General features: G+C 34.7%; 1 protein-coding gene across 1 annotated transcript in view; it reads left to right on the top strand.

Annotated features, from left to right (window-relative positions):
• The window catches only part of CNTLN (centlein), a 182,562-nt gene that overhangs the window by 69,231 nt on the left and 93,331 nt on the right, over nt 1-20,000 (top strand). Inside the window, exons 10-12 of the mRNA XM_026866054.1 lie at nt 11,650-11,775; nt 16,837-16,958; nt 19,712-19,837. Of these exons, the coding sequence (XP_026721855.1) occupies nt 11,650-11,775; nt 16,837-16,958; nt 19,712-19,837 (374 nt within the window). The remainder of the gene's footprint in view (nt 1-11,649; nt 11,776-16,836; nt 16,959-19,711; nt 19,838-20,000) is intronic.

The raw sequence follows: 20,000 nt of genomic DNA, 5'->3' as shown, positions 1-20,000 counted from the left end.
TAGTGTAATAGTTTAGCAGACAACAAAGTTGCTTTTTTTGGAGCAGTCTCACCATCAGATGCAGGTTTATATTTTTACTTTCTAGTACTGAATCTGTAACTCAGAAAAATGTACTTTCTTAAACTTACCTAGTGATTTCTTGTATGCCAATATATATCTTAAAATATCTTTAAATCTTTGAAGAAATACTGTCTAAATTTTGATTAGTTAGTTAGTTTTGATTAGTTAGTCAAGTAAAACCTTCCAGTAGCTTGCTTAATAAGCTTTTTAAAAACTAAAATGCTAGAAAAGATGCTGTAAAAGGTCTGGGGGAAAAAAAAAAGCAACAACAAACAAAAACAAACAACAACAAACTAAACCTATTAATAGAAACTTTTAAGCGACAGTTGTTGAAGTATTACTTCTAAGAGTATAACGATATAAAATACTTCAACCAGCAATTACTCAAGCTTCTGTAGTGTATTTTCTAATGTCTATTAATTGTAATGCATTATAGCAAATGGTACTGATGTTTTCAGTTTGTCTGGATCCTTGCTTGCTCCTGCTCTGACCAGTTTTATGAAAAGAAGTTTTATTATGTACTTGCAACGAAAAAATTGCCACTCCAACAAATGCATGGGGAAGTGAGCGGTTGGTTTAACAAAAAGAATTAATGAAATCGATCCTTGTCTTGAGAGTTTCTGTGGTGATTCTTCTAAATATTTTTCCAGACTACAAAACTTTTTTCTTATCTTATAATTGCATATTTTCCCCAATAATTTGGGACATTAATTTTATAATGAGTTCTAATTCCCCTGAAGAATAAAATAAGTCATTCCTACCTGGTTTGGGGAATCTTTCTGATGTGGTGGCTGCATGGTCTTCATAAAGGAATTTCATTCTTTTTCCCCCTCCGTGTTCTCTGTCAGATGATCAGAGTGCTCTTTTTCATATTATATAAATCATGTGGATTTTGGAGGATGCCAGACATAAATGTTATGATGGATGGTGGAAGTCCTTTCACTGGCTTTTAGTCCCTTTTGGGAACTTCTGGGGACACATGAGATCAGTGTACAGACTGGGCAAGTTGCTTTTCAGAATTTCATTCCTGGAAGTATGTGCAGTAAACAGAGATGCTGTTGTGATTATTGGATTTTCAAGCTGTAAAAAGAAGGAGCTTGCAAAGGATGCTGAGGTGAGCATTGCCCCTGACTTACTGCCCAGCTAGCTGACTCAGTAGCAGAATAAGAGAAAATCTGGGAAAGTGATTCTTATTTGTCATATATTGCTTCTGGAGGTGTCCTGCATCATGGCTTTGTGTGGCACAGGATTCCTGGGGTTTGACTGGAAGAAAACTTCGGGGTATGGGTCATTGGCCAGGTGGTTGCTGTAGGTCAAAAATTCTGTTTCCTAACTCAGATATTCTGGCAAAGGTGTACATGCTGCTTCTAGTGTGAGCTGTGTCTGTAAACTCTCTTGTGTTGCTGAGAGAAAGGGTATTTCAGCCTTTACTAAGCCACTGTGTGCCTGTTGTCCAGTATGTGGTTGAAGCAGTGAGCTTGCATCTGCTCACAGAAAGACTGTGCAGGCTTTTTCTACAGGAGTACACGTAAGGCTGTGTTATTAGTTTTGAAGGTCTTAAATATCTGTTCCTTTGACACTTGATCTCTTTTGCCAGTTCAGGGAAGTCATGCAGATTAGAAGTATAGTGGAGTGTAGCCGTATTTTCTCCACGTTGTTTGGTACTGTCTGTAATCTCTGACAACAGCAGCATTGAGAAGGTGGCATTGGATTCCCTTCCCTAAGTACAGTGTGGATGGTTCCCTGGGGGTAAAGCTTTGTGTCAAAGATGGTGCTTATGCTTCATATGCATCCAGAAAACATCAGCTGTGTCTTTCTCTGAAAAGGCATGAAAGTGTAAAGAGGAGTGAGAGAGCTGCTTGGTAGAAATAAATATTTGTTCATTGTATTTATGTTTAAAACATAAATAAGCCTCTGTCATTTATTTGGAATGTGTGTTTTGCATGTCAAATTATGTTTCACTATGAAACAATTATGCATCTGTTGAGATAAAATAGCATATGCTAAGTGAAAGAAGAAAACATTATTCTGTTAAACTAGACTTTGTAATGCGGATAGAATATAATGTAAGATGCTTAAACCTGAGACTGTTCATTTGCTGTGCTCAACATGTGGATGGATAGACTGTGAAAGAGGGTCAACATTGTCTATGTACTGTAACAACTGTCCCATGGGAATTTTAGACATAGGGTTCAGAGTAGACTTTAGGAAGTGAACCTTCATGAAACTCTTCGTTGAGGTGAGTTACTACTTCAGCTTGTAAGATCAGAGACCTACAATGATAATTCTGAGACAGAAGCTGTGAAAGAACCTGGTGCTGTGTATTATCATGTTAACTTGTTTTTATTTTTCTGGATTGGTGATTTATGATCTTTACTATGCAGCTGGACAACACTCTTCATACAGAGCTTGGATATCGAATGTTTTCTGCCCTTTTGAAACACAATATTTTGCTTTTCTTCCAATAATGTTAAGATTTTAGAATACTGTATTCCAAATTATTTGCCATTTTGTCTTTACTAATTACAATATTTCCCTTAGTTCTTAGATTACAAATAAGAATTCAGGTATAAAGCTAGACAGAGAAAAGCCAAGAAAAGGTCTCTTCTTAAACTGGAGTCCATTGATAAGCAAAACCCCAGTTTTTAAATGGATCTCTTCGGGTTACATCTGGATTCTTAGAATTCCTGAAACTGAGGAAAATTCACATGCATGCTTAAAAAATTGACCAATTTTAGAGGATATCATAGACTGAAGTTATATAGCAAAGTCTGTATTGGTAACAGTGATCTGCTGAATATTTTGAGGGTAGAAGCATAGGCATTTTGGAGGTATAAGTTAAGATCTAAGATGGTTTTGTTAGGTTTAGTTTTCAAAAAATAGTGTATGTATGCATGTGTGCAAAGACTGTTGTAAGAGCTTTATTAGAAACTCTGCTTTTTATGGTATTTTAATTTGAGATAAGTATCACTGCATGGTAACTACTAGAGATCTCTTTTGTGAGAAGAAAAGATTAGGAAAAAAAAACCCAAATCAAATGAAGAATGCTGTTCATATATTAGTCCTATTAAAGTCAGTAGCAGAACTTCATTGACATAGAGGAGCAAGGGTTTGGTATATTCTGTGACTCATAAATGAATTTATGTTTCAAAACACTCTGCATTTAATTTTTGAAAGAAGAAATTAAAAAGTACAGTGGGAAGTTGATCGTTAGATATATTTGTGTGATTCTCAGGGTTTAAAAGTCAGCAACATTATACAATTCCAGACTTTTTAAAGTAACAGTAGTATGAATTTAAATTACAACATATTGAAGCTGTTGATATTTTTGTTACTAATATGATTGTACAGTTTATGTTACATGAAGTCTTTTTACATATAGCTGAGAAATCAATAAAATGGGATGTTTTCCTTTAAATGTTCTTTTCAATGCATGGTTTGTCTGTGCTTTTTGCTATTTTCCTTTTTTCCTTTTCTGTGTAGAGTTTTCTTTTAGTTATAGACTGGCCTTTTGCTGATCATAGGTGGAAATGACATCTGTTTGCAACTACATATGGCCTAAATTATGCAAAATTAGCAACAGAAATTATTTAAGGAAGAGTCAGCAAAAGCACGGGCAACTTTCACTCTCTAAAAACTTTCCTGTGCTTGCTTGCTTTATGAGCAGTTGCACTTTTTCTGAAATACATGCTTGATATTTCTGATTTGGGATTTATTTGTAGAAAGTGCAAGTTTATAGTATGCTTTATGAAAAGCTTCATATTCTGCATAGAAAAAAATAAAATGGCTATGCCCATTAATCTGTTTCTGTCAAATACTGAGCTTATTAGGATGTTTGCTTGCTTGATTTTAATCAACTTTAGACCATCTCATTTCTTGATTGTCATAAATTTGGACACTTTCTTGGTTTTCTTAACCTTTTTTACACTGCTTTTTCTGATTTTTGTTAGTATACCTGATTTATTTTACATGGAGCACAATTTGGCACAATTATAATTTATTCCTTTCTTCTCTATTGAAATTATACTTGTTTTAAGACTATGCTCAAAGAGTTCCAAACAAGTCAGGTTGTCAGAACTTTGCTAATTAGGGAAAGTATGTGTAAAATAAACTTTTAGTCAGTCTTGGGAAAGTTGTGTTCTGGTTCAAGCTTTGTTGATTGACTTTAGTGTTTCCTAGCTGCGTATCATTGTTGTCAGTGCACTGTTGGCAATAGATGGCTGGGTCAGCTCAAGCCACTTGCATCGACTTTTTAATCTAACCTGCCCTTTATTTATGCAGTTGATTAGCAAGGGGGGTTCAGCAAGAGTGTTGGGGTGCTAACCTCCTGCAGCCTAGATGTGTTGACCATCTGGGAATTTATATTATTTTTGTCTGGCATGGCTGTTGTAAGGTGAATGTCTGTCCCCAGCCTTAAAGCACTGTAGAGGAGGTTTGAGCTAAAGCATTTCACTTTGTGATTGCCATAGACTGCCACAGCAGGCGTATTGCTGTTGATATATCAATACTAAACTAGCAATGTTTTGTCTTGTGGTTGTGATGCAGAGGGGTGTGATCATAGGTGGTTTACAGAAACTCATCTGACAAGGAGTAATTTAATAAGCCATGGTAACTTGACCAATCTTGGTCATGTGAACACACATGAGCCCACTATTGGACATCAGAGATACCAGATAAAGATAGCTGGTACCAAGGAAAAGGTGTTCTGGTCTGAACAGGTTTTGTAACAGGGTCAAGGTGAGCAGTGTGCACCAGTATTGTGTTGTGCCAAAGAATTGCAATGAATGGATTGATAGCTGGGAAGGGTCCTGGAATTCATAAAATGACGTACCTGCCTTGAATAACACAGTGATCTAGAATTACCGTCTAACTTGTCTGTAAGTCTTTAGTTTCACCACAGCACTTTTGCTGTCTTGAGTTTATGGACATTGCAGATACAAACTGTAGATTTATATTAAAGAGGTACTTTTCTGAGTCAGTTTTTAACTAAGAATAGCTTTACTGACAGAAAATATATGTAGATAAGTGGTGGGTTTTTCCCATGTTTGATAGGCCAATGATGCTTTCCAACTTGAAATTTCACCAGAAATAAGTCTAGGAGGTAAAATATTTTGCCAAGGAATTTTGACAGCATGTGAGATACAAAATACCGTAATAGAATGGTTTGCTGCAGAAGAAACATCTGGATAAAGCAACCATCAAGTCTGTAAATTTGGATTTGGAAAATATGTTGTTGGTGGTGTGGAAATGTTTAGTTAACGCTTTGGGGTCTGGTTTTGATTATGGATTCATGAGTTGTTTACAAAAGCAGAATATTTACAGCCCTCACATGCTCCTGTAATATCAGTAATGTGTTTCTCTAGGCAGTTTTATCTAAATGGTTTGTTATGCTTCTAATTTTGTTGTTGCTAATGTAATATAACTGTACTATAATTTTCTATGTATTTCAACAGCCCTCTTTAAGTGTCTTGTTATAATGCCAAAATCCGAAATCAAGCTTTTACAGGAAAAATTGAAAAAAGCAAGTGTTAACCTAGCAGAGTGTCATTTGTACACTATAGATACTTAGGAAAGAGATAATATAAGGACTGGAAGAAACCATGGGGTAGGATAGTTTTATTGTCTTGTGTATTGGTGTCTAACTCAGGCTGGTAAAGCCAAACATTTTTGCTCAAGGGTCCAGATAATAATTTTAATATCTGTTGATACTGCTTATAATTCTGGAAGCTTGTTTGAATGGTTCTTGTGTTATCTGCCAAAGACTTGTTAAAATAGCTGTTGGGAGTAGAAGGTTTTACCTTATTAAATACTGAGTAAGGGATTCTTAATTAAATGAAATATTTGAAGGATAAATTCTTTGTAGGTTCATTAAAATGAATATTTATTAGGTATTTTGTAGTGTTTATCATAATGACCATATTTCCTTAGAAGGAAAATGGGAGAAATATAAATAGTTATTATTATGATTTTAGAAATTGAATTTTTTTTAAATTCTTGATTTATTTTAAAGTACGATATATTTTTTTCTACAAAGAATGACAAGAATGTTCTTTTAAAGTTTGTACTTTTGACTTTTATTACTCAGTAGTGCTGGACTGTCTCTTTCATGATGACTTGCTGTTAAATTTAGACACCAGGTCACAGTAACAGCTATAAACTATAGCTAACAACATAGATCTCTAAATAATTCTATGGCTTAAATTGATTTGTTAAAATGGCTGAAGTCATGATGTTTTTCAGTATGTTCAGCCTCTTCTTCATCTATTTTTTTTTTTTTAATTGTGGTTTTATAGAATATGGGAAACTTGGAAGAGATTTCTGTAGTGAGAAAGTAAATAGAAATATGCTTTGTGTGGTATAGACTATGAGGATGGAGCATCATGTTCTGCTTCCTTAAAAACCTGTTTTTTCCACATTTTATATCTCATAACATTTCCTTTGAAAATTGTATGGCCTGTTCTTTTTTCAATATCCAGCACTGTATGGTGTTTCTGGGAGAATACATATTTTGGAATTTGTTTCAGTGGTGTCTTTGTGAAAATGTGTTTTGAGAAAGGACAAAATGCTGCACAGGCAGTGTAGACTGAAGAATAGAAGATGAGAAACAGTCCTGAAAACATCATGGTCAGAGAAGGAGGAGAGGGAGAAGGTGCTCCAAGTGCTTGAGCAGGTATTTCCCTGCAGTCCATGAAGAGGACCACCATGGAGCAGATGTTTACACTACAGCTTGTCGAGGAGCCTGCAACAGAGGAGATGGATATTCCCTCATGGAAACAGTAGGATGTGGAGAGGAATCCATGTTGGAACAGATTCTTCGGACAGGAACTGTGGCCTAGGGAGGACCCAGGTTTGTCCTGAAGGACTTCACCGTGTGGAGAGGCCCCAGCCTGGAGCAGGGGAAAAGTGTGAGGAGGAAAGGGTGCCTGAGATGAGCTGATATGGACTGACAGTATCGCCCCCATCCCCCTGCTCTGACCAGTAGGAGGTAGAGGAGTCAGGAGTGAAGTTGAACCTCGGAAGCGGAGTAGGGGAGAAGGTGTTGGTTTAATATTTTATTTATTTTTTACTACCTAAATCTATTTTAAGTATCAGTAACTTAATTTTCTTCGTCAAGTCTGCCCATGATGGTGAGGGGTAAGCAATCTCCATTTTTTGTCTCAACCCATGAGCTTTTTCATCCTATTTTCTCCCCCTGTCCTGGCGAGGAAGCAGAATGAGTGAGCAGTTGGGTGGGTGGATATCCTTTGCCAACCCACTGTAATGTCATTTCTTGTTTCCTCAGAATAATGTAAGTGAGAGTACTGTGTTGATTATGAACCGATCACTGTGTCAGGAATAAAGCAATTACACTCATTTGAGTAAAACTAAATACAAACTTTTAAATCCTGTTGTAGGGAATCTTTACTTGTTTTCATATGTAGATCCTAGTCATGGTCTTTGAATACTCAGGGTTGATATGTACATTTTTTAAATGTACACAGTCTCTGTTAAAATTTTTGGGTACTAAATTGACAGGCTACAAATCCTTTGTTATTTAGGCAAGACAGTAAGGAAAATTGTAGAAACATTATGGCTTTAGGATGACAAAATATACATATAAATTAGAAAAGGTAGTACTCCCGTCTTTACTGTTTTTTCCCTTACAATGAAATATTTATGACAAAAGTATTCATGACAGAAGTTATTAGCGCATGATTTGACAGAATGAATATGTTGGATATACAATTCTTGTTTTGCAATGGTGATCAATTTGGCTTCACAAAGACTGTCATGTTAACCCTTCAGTCCTCCCTTATGTGTATTCCCAGGATACAAAGAACAAATAAGCACAAAATCACTTCTGATCAGAATGACTCTGCTTTGATTACTTTCTGCTCTAAAAAGCCAAAGAGTTTGAAAGAAAAAATAATTGGAAAGGTGTTTAAAAGAAGGCCTGGCGCAAAACGGAAACTTGCCAATAGTGTGATAAATTGGGATATGTGACCACATGGCTGTATGCTTCCACCTATGTTTGGCTCTGCAGAATGCAGTGATATATATATATATATATACATACACACACATCTATAGGCTAGCGTTGATTTTGTGAATTGCAGAACTTCAAATCCCTTGCCTACAGTCATACAGAGTAATAGAAACAACTTATTCTGCAAGACAAATGATGTGATGGTTAAAAGCTTTGTTAAATGTGCATGTGTTTTCGTTTTTCTTGATGTTGTTAAATGTGTACTTAGAGGCAACTTCAACTCTTATAATCTAGCCTCTGTGGAAAGTGGTACAGCTGAGTGCCATTTTGTATGAAGACTTAAGAGTCAGTTACTTGATCTTCCTAGAGCTCTCTTTGGAGCTTAAACTTTTGTAACTTTATGAGCTATGTAGCATTTCTTTTACCAAATTAAAGTGCCATCCATATGTCTGGTGGCTGATTCAGTAATGCAGCCCTTGTTTTTTTTATAGCTAAGCTTTCCCATTGTATGATGCATGGAAGTTATAATTGCCTTTTATTGATATGCATTCTTTTAAGTTTATAATATCAGGATATTTCAAGCTATGAGTTAACTTGCAGTACTGATAAAGTTCCTGTGGAAACACGGTGAATGAAGAATTTTCCATGTTTCCTCTCTGAAAAAAAAAGGTCTGTATCTTATCAGCCTCTGGTCCATCTTCAACAACGTTTCCATTTCTTTAACGGAGAAAAAACATTAGAATTTCTGCCCACTGTTTTCATTGTGGTATCCTGGCAGACATTGATCTGATCTGTGTGTGCAGAAGAGATTTCAGTAATATTTCCAGCTTCCCTTGTTTGAAAACCCTTTTTTTGACTCATTTTGGGACTCCATCCAACATAAAACCTGTTGAATTCAAGAACATTACTATTTCCTGCTTCATCCCATAGTGTCTTTTGTGGTGCAGACAGGTAACATAAGGTTGTTTTGAAAGAGGCGTCTTTCCTTTTTTTGTGTCCTGTGCCTCCATTAACAGTTAATGTGTGTCCCATCCACTTACTAGCTATTTCTTTACATTAAATCTTCTGTCACAAAGTTTCATATCTATTAACATTATAAACCCTGTTTATTTCTGATTTTCTGCTATTTGGCTTAGTCTTTTGTAAACATGTTTTAGGATCATTTGATGAAAATTCTTCTAGTTTTACGCTTTACTGGCTTGGATTAACATTCTTTGTTCATAAAACTGGCCTTTCTCTTACTTCTAAACATTTAGGAGATATTTAAAACATTACAGTTTATGTATGTATTTAATACAGGTATGTCTAAATTTACTGCAGAATTTGAGGACTGCATTGAAAAATAAATGCTTAAACCTGGTGGCGGCAGCAGCAAAGTATGCAGTTGAGAAGGGTATTACAGATGCCATTTTCCAAATTGAGTTTTGCAGCAGCCCCAGGCAATCAAATTACAGCGTATTTTACTGCACAGTCTATTCTGTCTTGGTAGGAAAATTAAACTGTTTGCCTTCTTAGCAAAGATTGCCTTAGAATTACCTATGTGCAGCTGTAAAGCCCAGACCCAGCTCTTTCTCTCCACAGACCTCTAAGTCTGATCACTAAACAGGTAGAAAAGTATTCAAACAATAGAGTGTTTCTTAACTGTCTCTTAATGGTAAAACTGTTGTGTATGCATTGTATCCAGTCATCTTTGATTAAAGCACAAGAATATGAATGTTAAATTTTTTTCTGTATTTATTACCTTTTCTCCATAGAGTCTTTCAACCTAGTTATTCTTAGCTGTCTGGTGCTGGTTGGTCCACTTTTTTTCCTTTGTTGTCCTTCTCTTTGGCAACAAATGCAGTGCTTTGACCTTTTATTTCTGATTTCAGAGAAATCATGTGTTTTCCAAGTTTTCTGTGTAGAAACATAAAGTTTAACTAGAAAACATTTCTTGAAAAATGATGCATCCTGGACTCTTAGGATAAATTAATATGGATATGCAATAATTAGGAAATGTGGAAGATCGGAATTTTATTTAAGATCTTGATTTTATTCAAGAAGTCTGGGACTTAGAAGATGAGTATCTATTTTGATGTGTTGCTCTTCAGATATCCTGCTTCAGACATCTGAAAGGGATCAGTTTTGTTTTGTGCAGTGTTAAAATCTTTACTGATATCAGCATCTATTAACTGAAGTAAACTTTTGGATATCTCTACTATATTTAGTAGAAAAAAGTAAAACAGCAATCTTACTATTTCAAGAGATCTTAGTGTGATGTTATACTGACAATATAAAACTATATATTTGGAAATATTGTTTGAAATGTTCATTAAAAATTTCTTCTAATTGTTATATAAAAGAACTGACAGGAATATAAAAAATATGTCCACTTGACATTCAGATTTTAAATGTACTAAAATACTTTCCAGATGCTAGGCTTTTGTTGGAGCTTTTGTTTTTTTTTTGTTTCTTTTTTTCTTTTTCTTACTCATTCAGGCACATTTCAGGAGCAAAAGAGAAACCAAAACAAAGTGACAAAAACACCCGAGCAATATTTAAATTCTTAAATATGCGATACTGATATTTTTTTAGATTTCATGATATTTTCTTTTTTTGTCCTTTTTGGAAACCCATGAGATTTAAAGTGAAATAAGTATACAGTGTCTTGTAAACATTAAATACCAGAAAGTAATGGTCAAAGAAGAAAACGCCAGATGCTGATGAAGGTTCTTTCTAATTTAATGGAATAATACAGGTGTTGAAATATATAGTGTTCAAGAAGACTTTATCCTGAATTCCTTTCATTATAAATTATTTATTTTACAGTGAAAATGGCAGCATGCAACAATAACCACAGTTAATCTTAAAGGCTTTTTTGACTTTGTGTATTTACATAGCAGCATTTTACCTTACCAGTATTAAGTGTGTGTTAGTATTTCTATGCCCTCAACCAAAGTTATTCAGAAAATCAGAAAGTCTAATTTGGTGAAGTCTGTCTTTCTTTGCCATAAGGACATATGACATAGAATGAGCAAGAAAGCTGCCCAGTTTAAGTGTTACTTTCACATATTTTTCTCCAGATTGCTATATGAAGCTGTACATAATATAAACACATATTCTTGTCTCTAGTTAGTCACATTATAGTTAATGACCATATGGTCATTATGGTATAAGATCTACTGTCTGTTGTATTTATATTCCTCAAGCATATTGTTCCTTCAACTTCACAGTGTGTTAAACTATTTCAAAGGGAAAAAAAATCCTTTCCCTCTTGTTTCTGGTTGTCCTATCAAGTGTAACCTTGGACCCTTATAGAGCAATTAGACCAGCCTCTATCCCCTCCTTTGTAATGAGGTTTCTTGCATTTCTGAGTCTATAACCCTTTAGTCTTCCCTAATGGGACATCATTATTCTGAAAGAAACAATGTAAATGTAAATGAATATTCTCATTAACGAGTCACAGAGAAACCTTTAGTGGTAGCGCTGTGGTAATTCTGCTTGTTATTTCTCTGGTATTCCATGCAGATTTTTTTTTTTATAATTCATTATTAGTATTCAAAATTACTTCTTCTTTAATTCTGCATGTCTTTCATAATCCAGTGTTCCAACTAGTTCAACCATGTCCTTGTTTTATTCTCCAGGAACCACCTGTGAAACGTTCAAGGTCTCTGTCCCCAAAGAGCTCTTTTAGAGAGTCAGAGGAACTAAGGAAGCTTAAAATAGCTGAAAAGAAGATTGAAAACTTAGAGAAGACACTACAGCTAAAGGTGAACATTAGAAAAATAGAAATAAAAAAACCCTCTAGCTATAAGCTTGCACAGATAAAGATATACCAAAATAAACAGACATTTTAAAAATGCAAAATGCACCTCTCATTATTGACTCTTAAGTATGTTAGCATAAGAGAGTACTCTGCATTAGTTTGCCTTTTTCCTTTACTGGTAGGAATCTTATGTTGGTACTCCTGCAGTCTTGTGGAGGCCTAATTTGAGCTGTCATCAATAATACGTGTTTGTTAAATACATCTTCAAAATTTGTGCCTGAGAATATATATTCTGAGAAATTAATACAGTCATATAAAGATAAAAGTACACACTTTTTTTTTTTTTTTGGTACAATGAAGCCAGTGTTTTAAAATGCTGAAGTCAGTTACTTAGAACAGATTTATGTCTTGTACTCTTAAAAGTTATGGCTCAGAAATTGTTGTTCTAACAAATGCTGTAATAAAAACCCAACAAACAACCCACACACACTCCTTGGTAGAAAAGCTTAACTGTGCATGTATTACAATTTCCCATTTTGTCCCTGTTTTATAGAATTTTTTTTGGTCTGGGGTTTTTTACTTCAAAAATAGTACACTTTGAATGACTTACTGGTTTCAAATTGCACCTCAGAATGCAAAACCCAAACCATGAGTCACATTTCCTTAAACATTGAAAATTCATGCTGTCCTCCTTTCATTCTTCTCCTTTTTCGTTTTTATTTTTTGTTGCTTATGTTATTTCAGAACTATGGAATTTGAAAGTTATTTTCAGTATCTGTAGCGTAAAGCAGAACTGGTTATGTCAGTTAAAGGAAAAAATTTGGGGAGCCGTACAAACCATAATCCTGAGCATCTGCCTCATGCAAAAAGACATTCACTCAGATGTGATGTCATTTTTAGGAAAAATATGAGTGGGAACTCTAGTCTAGCACAAATGCAGAAGTTCATCGGCCTGTACACTGGAGAGAGCTTAATGTAGTGTCTTAACGCATGTAGAGCATACGAACAGAAAATATCATTTAGACTTCAAACTCTGTCTTATAGGCCATCTTGCTTCTTGTTCTTGGGAGTCAGGTTAACTTTGTTTTGTTTCTTCTCTGTTGAGAAATCTAAGGCATGTCCTACCAGCTCTACCCGAGAACTGGCCTTTGGCAGACCTCCTGTTTGTTACTCTCCATTGACCTGCCAGACACTGATGCTACAGATTATTCTGACACTGTACACTATGACTGCTCTGCCCTTGGCAGCAAAGCTCACATGTCAGTGTGTATGATTGTTGTCTTAAATGATAGATTTCCACATATCTTTATGTTTTCTTCTGGAAAGAGTAGTGAAGAGAAGCATTCTGATTTTCAAAGCATATAGAGAAGATAAAGGACTGTTATTCTCTCTGCATGACCTCATAACATAATTTTTACCATTCACCATACTGTCATTTCTTCTGTTTCATTTTAAAGCATAATTGAGGAATCTGTGCAACTTCATTATGTTGCAAGTGTGAGATCTCTATTTATCACAGCTGTTAATCCATGAGGGGTCTTTAAGGGCCATTGAAACTGAATATATGAACTCCTTGCATTTTCTCTAGGAAACCTACTTGGCTTCTTTTGCAGAATGCTTTAATTGATTGAAAAGAAGCTGTAGAGGTCCAAGTCAACATAATAAAACTGTTGTGGCACTGTATTTAGAATTCAGTGAGGCTGTTGCCACCATGACAGTGAACTCAGCTGTCATAACAGTAACATCAGAATAATTCTATTGGTACAGTATGATTTCTTTGTATTAGCTTCCTCAGGTATTGCTTCCAAGAAAGAACAATGCATGTGATCAACATTTTGGAAACTGGCATTTGCAGTATTGTCTCCTCAAGCAAAGTGTTGACTATATGATTATTTGAAATTACTTGCTCTGAAAAATGCTTGCTCTATCAGTAAACATACTGATGATTTATATCCTGAAGATGAAATTGTGACTTATCCATCAGTCCTTCTGATAAATTGGTAACAATAAAAAAAAAAAAAAGTCCCTCATTTATGGGATTTTCAGGAACAGGAATATTTGATGCTCCAGTCAGTATTACGAAGGAATAGAAAAGGGCAAGGTCCCATTCATAGGATTTTCCAGTTCTTCTCAGATGACTCATTTCTGGCCAAGGAAAATTGGCTCTTGCTGTCTTTATTGCTAATATCAATAAGGTAATCATGTAAATTCAGTGTGTCCATAGTTTTGGTACAGTATTGGCTTAGTTTCTGCATTCCAGGATATGGTAAAAAGTAACAGAGCATGCTTAAATTGCACCCTTGTTTAGGGAAGAGTACGTCAAAGTAACTAAGAGTATTTCATGGGGTTTGAGTAGCAAATTATTGAGCTGGTACTTGGAATGCTCCAAACCATAAGTACATCAATCTACTGTTGGCCTTTAAGAAGTGGATAGGAGCTTGACTGCTTAGAATAAGATACTTGGTATGAACTAAGGGTATGTTATCTTCTCCCATATTATGTTTCTATAACTGTGATCCTTGGCATAGCCTAGAGGAGATATTCCTGGCTTTAACTGGAAAGTTTTCAAAAGCTATAGCACATCTTCCCTTTGAGTTTTCTCAGCCTATTTGTATAAAGTGCTAAAATTTTGGAGAGAATCAGAACTAGAATATGTAGAACAGTATTTAGGGCCACCTTAATACTTGTTTATATGAGTGAGGGCACGCTTAGATTAAGTTTAGATTTCATATATAGTCCTGTTCCATGTATGCCAAAAAAATATTAATGTTGTGGCTTTTCCACATAGTTACTCTTGGAAAAAACTATTTTTGTAATGGTCAGGTTCGTCACTTCTTGTCAGCCTAAGAAGAGTAGTTGAATAATTGAATCTGTATGTTTTTTTAAATCTGTTTTAGTTCAAGTTTTACTGTAACAGAAGTAGTTACAGTCAATTTCAGCAAAATTTGAAAGTAGTGATTTGAATCTTTTGGCATGTCTGAGTTGCCTGCAAATAACAAAATGAGCCTTTTTCAAAGGCAGTTGGTCTCTTCCTGCTGCAGATTGGACTTTTTGTCTTTCATTATTGCATAGGAGGTATTACAGAATGACAGTAGAGAGCTGGAGAATAACCTGATGATCCAGCACTGCTAGAGATGATTGTTTTGTCCCCTTTCTGTCAATATGTAGAAAACTGTGTACAAGACAGTTTAATTATTAAAACTATAATGTAATTCAACCAGAGAGAGTTGGAACTAACTGAGATTATGGAAACTACAGTCTAAATTTACAGTTCTGAAGTGCTTAATAATCAGTAAAAGTGTGATTAGGACAGTTAACTGTCTAATTTCTATTTCTGTGAGAACAGAGCAACTGATAAGGGAAGGGAATAGCTGGAATGGAATGGGTAATGTAACAGGTAAACAATAATAAAAAATGTAGATTCATAAATAGGGAAGGCCAAATTCTACACTTGATTGCATCTCTGAAAGGACATTGACACTAATAAACTTCTGAGGATTTATGCTGAAGACAATATTTTCCAGTACCTTACCAGACTTGATCAGTTTTCACTAACAATATCAAATGAACTCAGAACAGCATGTATAATTGGATTCTTATAAAAACTTCCTGTTATTTCAAGCAAAGCCTGGTATTAGAATCTATGTCCTTTGACATAAATATATCTTGCTGTTTGTGTGATTGTTTCTAATATCATTGTATTATTTATATGAGCCACTTAAAACCTGTCAAAAGTACTTTTTAAGCAATGCTAAATTTGTAAATGTATCTGGTTTAGAGGTTGATTAAAAAAGAAAAAACAAAACAAAACAAAACAAAACCACCACCACTTTGGAAAACTATTTAATCTTAAGGTCACTTTGGTAAGGTCACTTTGGCTTCTGTTCCTAAATCTGTGTTGCCTCAGTCACTTCCAGAAAACTTCTGGAATTTTATATATAGCAGCATCTGAAATTTTAGCTGATTATCTTTCAGTTTTGTTTATGTCCTGAAAGCTAGGCTACATTTTAGAAGTCAAACTTAGTCTGGGTACTTTGTAGTTATCACTACTGTAGAAACCCTTGCCATGTTTTTATAGTGGGATTTAATTTTTATTGCTTGCAGCTCTGACTACTCGTGTGTCTCATTTATTGAGTAATGCTGAAAAACCCTCCTTGCATATAAGCAGTAAATACATGCAAATTAAGTACTGTGATTTACTTAGAGATTAAGGAACATCTTCTACAAGCAGAGCTCCCATTGAACTTGAAGCAGTGAAGGCAGATTTTACTGCAGGATAATGTCTGGTGAATTCTTTACTGCTGTATGGCAGAATTTGATCTGCTTTATTCAGTGGAATGTCCTCTTCCTAATGTTCAGTTTTTTTCAGTGCACTGTTGTCACTTAGGAAAATCTTTTTTTAAACTTGCATGGCATTAACCTCTAATAAAATCAAAGTATATCTTACTTTTCATTCTGTAAGAGAGAGTACATTTTTTCATATGGTTTTGATTATATGAAAGCTATTGCAAAATTTATTTTTCTTTCTTGTTTGTTACATAACTAGAGGACAAAGTCTGGGTGTTGCAGGTTTATTTACATAAATAAATAAATATATGGAGAAATCCTGAAGCTCTTTAAATTTAGGTTTTTTGATGTGGACTTCACATCAAAAGTGCTTGTGCTTCACTTGGAAATACAAAAATTAGTTTTACACAGGGAAAAAATAAAAATGAAAAAAGTAGTTTGAAGAAAAAGAAAGTGCCAAGAAGCCTTTTTCAGTCTGTGTATTTTTAGGTGTATTAGGCCAGTGCATTTACAGGATGCACACTGACATTTTGTTAGTAAATTTTTTAAACTTCTCAGCAGCATGAAAAAATATTTAAGTAAATTTTGCCAAGTTAGCAAAATTTGACAAAGTAGTGTTAAGAAAAATTTTACCTCAGGGGTTGTAATTCCTGAACTTTCTATTTAGATTTCTGAAGCTCTTAACAGTTACTTAAACAGAAGTTCTGTTTCATGTGATCTGTGTGAAAGTCTCTTATATTTTGCCCAACTCTAATTTTGGTTTTCCGGTGCTATACAGACTCAAGAAACTGATGAGCTAAGAGCAGCCCATGAAAAACGCAAAGAGAGGCTGCAGATGTTACAGACCAACTACAGAGCACTAAAAGAGCAATTAAAGCAGTGGGAAGAGGGCGATAGCAGGTAAGTTACATAGCTCATTAAAAACATTTCCCTTACACGAAAAATCTGAACAGAATTATTATGTAGCTATTTGATTTGAAGGAAGAAGCTACTATGTGATGATCAAGACTATCCTTTGTTAAAGCAGAATACGTGGCATATGTCTATATGAGAAAAACTGCAATTGAAATAAATAGTAAAATGTATTAAGCTGACATCTTGAGTTATTTTATTTAGGATCTCATTGTGAGCCTGAATACTGGACAGAAGTCTGTTAGGGATGCTTATTTATGCTAGTCTAATTCCCCAGTTGATTAATTTGTTGATGTTGTATGTTTTTAATTTTCTATAGCAGAACAATTCCTCTTTATGTTTCAAATAGTTGTTAAAAATAATTTTATTCTTTAAAAATATAGAAATAGCAGCCTCCCTAACATTTAGTGATTCAAACATTAACTGAAGATAATGCTGAAATCCCCTTTTTAGTGGGGAAAAAAATGTATGTGCATGAAAAACAGGGTGTTTTAATCTATTACATGATTATAAAAATCAATTATTTCTGATCATTCTACAAAAATATTGCAGTAATATATTGTTATTAATGGAGAGACTCTACTGCATCAAAACTTAAAAAGTGAATATTCTATATATAAATCTTCCTTAAATCCTATACAAAGAGTGAAAAATTTATGCGGAATTTTTTTTTTTCCAACTCCTTGGCAGAGAGTTAGATTTTTTGGTAAACAGACACATTTAGAGGTATGAAGGCATCTCTTATCACTTCAGTTGCTAGACACTGCTGAGGTATGGTTTTTCAGGCCCTGTTTCAAGAAAGTAATTTGAGCAAGTCCTGGTGGCTCTAGTGCACCTACAGTTTAGTAAACCTTTTTGTAATTAGAAAAATTCTGAGTAATCTTGACACAAACTTTGCAACAGTCTCTGACCAAAAAGACTGTCACAGAAATTGCTGCAAAACTGGTAGCTGTTCAGAGAGTCCAGGGTGACATAAAGCATTGTACTGTGAATGATAAACTGTCCCTCATATATAAGTAATGTTTTGGCCTATCTCAGTAGCATTTGCGTTACTTTGTAATACTATGGCATTTAATAAGAATGGTTTGTCTTTTAAAAAGAAAAAAAACATGTGGATTAAAATAATGGTAAGGTACAAATCTGTTATGGGCATTGGTAACACAGGAAGATTTTTTGAAATATCAAAGCAGAAATAATGATTTGATTTGTTTAAGTTAGAATGAAAAGGTGTGTTTATTTAGGAAAATTATGGATGATTTTGTCTTCTAGCTCACTTTTAAATTTAGTGCAAGCTGAAAATGAATGAAACCTACTGGATGATAGTTACTTTATGCAATGAAATAATTTAATTCTGTGTCTAAAGCTAAGTAGACATTCATGGTCCACTGAGAGGCCAAGGCTGAAAGGATACAAAAATTCAACCTAGATAAAGATGTAAAATCAAACTCGATATACAGTGAAGCACTGAGTGTTCTGGTTCTGATAATTATTTAAAAAAAAAAACCTGAAGAAAAGGGAAAGAGAGACAAAACCAACTTTTGTTTCTGATTAAAATAAATTAGACCAGCTTGTGTCCTGACAGGAATATATTTGGGAGAAGTAGATATTGGGGAAAGTGTAATTTTAAATATTTGTTAATCTGATTTTTTTTTTTTCATCTGTAATTAAGATGAACTAAAAATTAAATGGTTTTGGTGATTTTTGACTTCAGAGCAGAATTTGTATGAAGCCGTCATGCTAAAAGAGGTTTGTTTTTCCTTTTTAGTATGCTTAAACAAAGGAAAGTAGCCAAGACAAAAATAAAATCAGTCTGTAAATGGTTATACCTTACACTGTTATTTTGAGATCTCAAAAAACTTTGTATTGCTGTTGTAATGTCAATTGGGCATTAAGAAGTCAGTATCAGGTACTTATGTGTCACTTCTGATGATGGAGGACCCCATTCTTTCTGATTCTTCACAGATTAGGATCTGTTACCGAGATGGCAGCTGATAAGACCTAATCCACCTGTCAGTGTACATACAACTTCCACTGACATACGTGACTGCAAAGATGATGGGGGGCCTTATGAGTTAACCACAGTCTCTGAGAGTTTATATCTATGCCCAGTAGGAATTTAGAATGCAGACAGTTTTAAGTTCATATTGCGAAGGATTTTTTTAAATACAGTTTTTATATTTTGCATTATTAAAACACATAAATGACAGAAAAACTGTGAAATATTTTCATTTTCTTTTTTGGTGCTTCTGAATTCAGTATGCTTTTTCCTGATGCATCATCTTATCCATAGATAGCTTATTCTCTCATTGGACTAGATCAACAGTGTGATTTAGAGTGGGCAGTAGTGCAACCTCTAGACTGGTTTTTAGGGGCATTAGGGGAGCTGGTGTTTCTCCCTTTTTTTTTTTTTTGCAAGAGATTGTGTGATTATTTCACCTTCTGCCATCTCATACAAGTATTGTAAGGAATGTTGACAGAATGAATGTGGGTGACACAGCTCTTCCACACGTCAGTTGAAAGCCACAGTGCCATAGTAGCATGGTATCTGTCTGAAACTACATAATTGAACACTTCTGTAATACCACACTTGTACCACAACATATACATAATACAAGATTTATATTCAGTAGATGCCACAATTTAAAATTTTTTATTTTCTGAAAGCAAGGTTACTTTTATTCTTGTGGTACTAAAACATGTAGGTATTTGAAAACAACCAACCTCTTTTTACTCATAAACAGGATTGAAAGTAGTAAAAGGAGATACGAGCGTGCAGACCCCCGTCAGCTTTGTCTAGAGGATTCTGATGCTGTGTGGAATGAACTGGCTTTTTTCAAAAGGGAACACAAAAAGCTGTTGATTGAAAAGTGAGTTTGTTTCTTAAATAGTGTTTACATGAAGAAACATTCTGTTGTTTTTTCTGAAGGTGGTGCTTTGCAGGCTACATAAGAGGAATACCTTGCAAAATTCCAAGATAAAACCATCTTCTACCAAAAGCAGAAAAGGAAAACATCAGCTCTTACCCCCCCC

The sequence above is a fragment of the Athene cunicularia genome (genome assembly GCF_003259725.1).
Source record: "Athene cunicularia isolate RWA chromosome Z unlocalized genomic scaffold, athCun1 chrZ_part2, whole genome shotgun sequence".
NCBI lineage: Eukaryota > Metazoa > Chordata > Aves > Strigiformes > Strigidae > Athene > Athene cunicularia.
The sequence above is the reverse complement of the archived record's forward strand: the minus strand, read 5'-3'. Positions and strand labels throughout refer to the sequence as shown.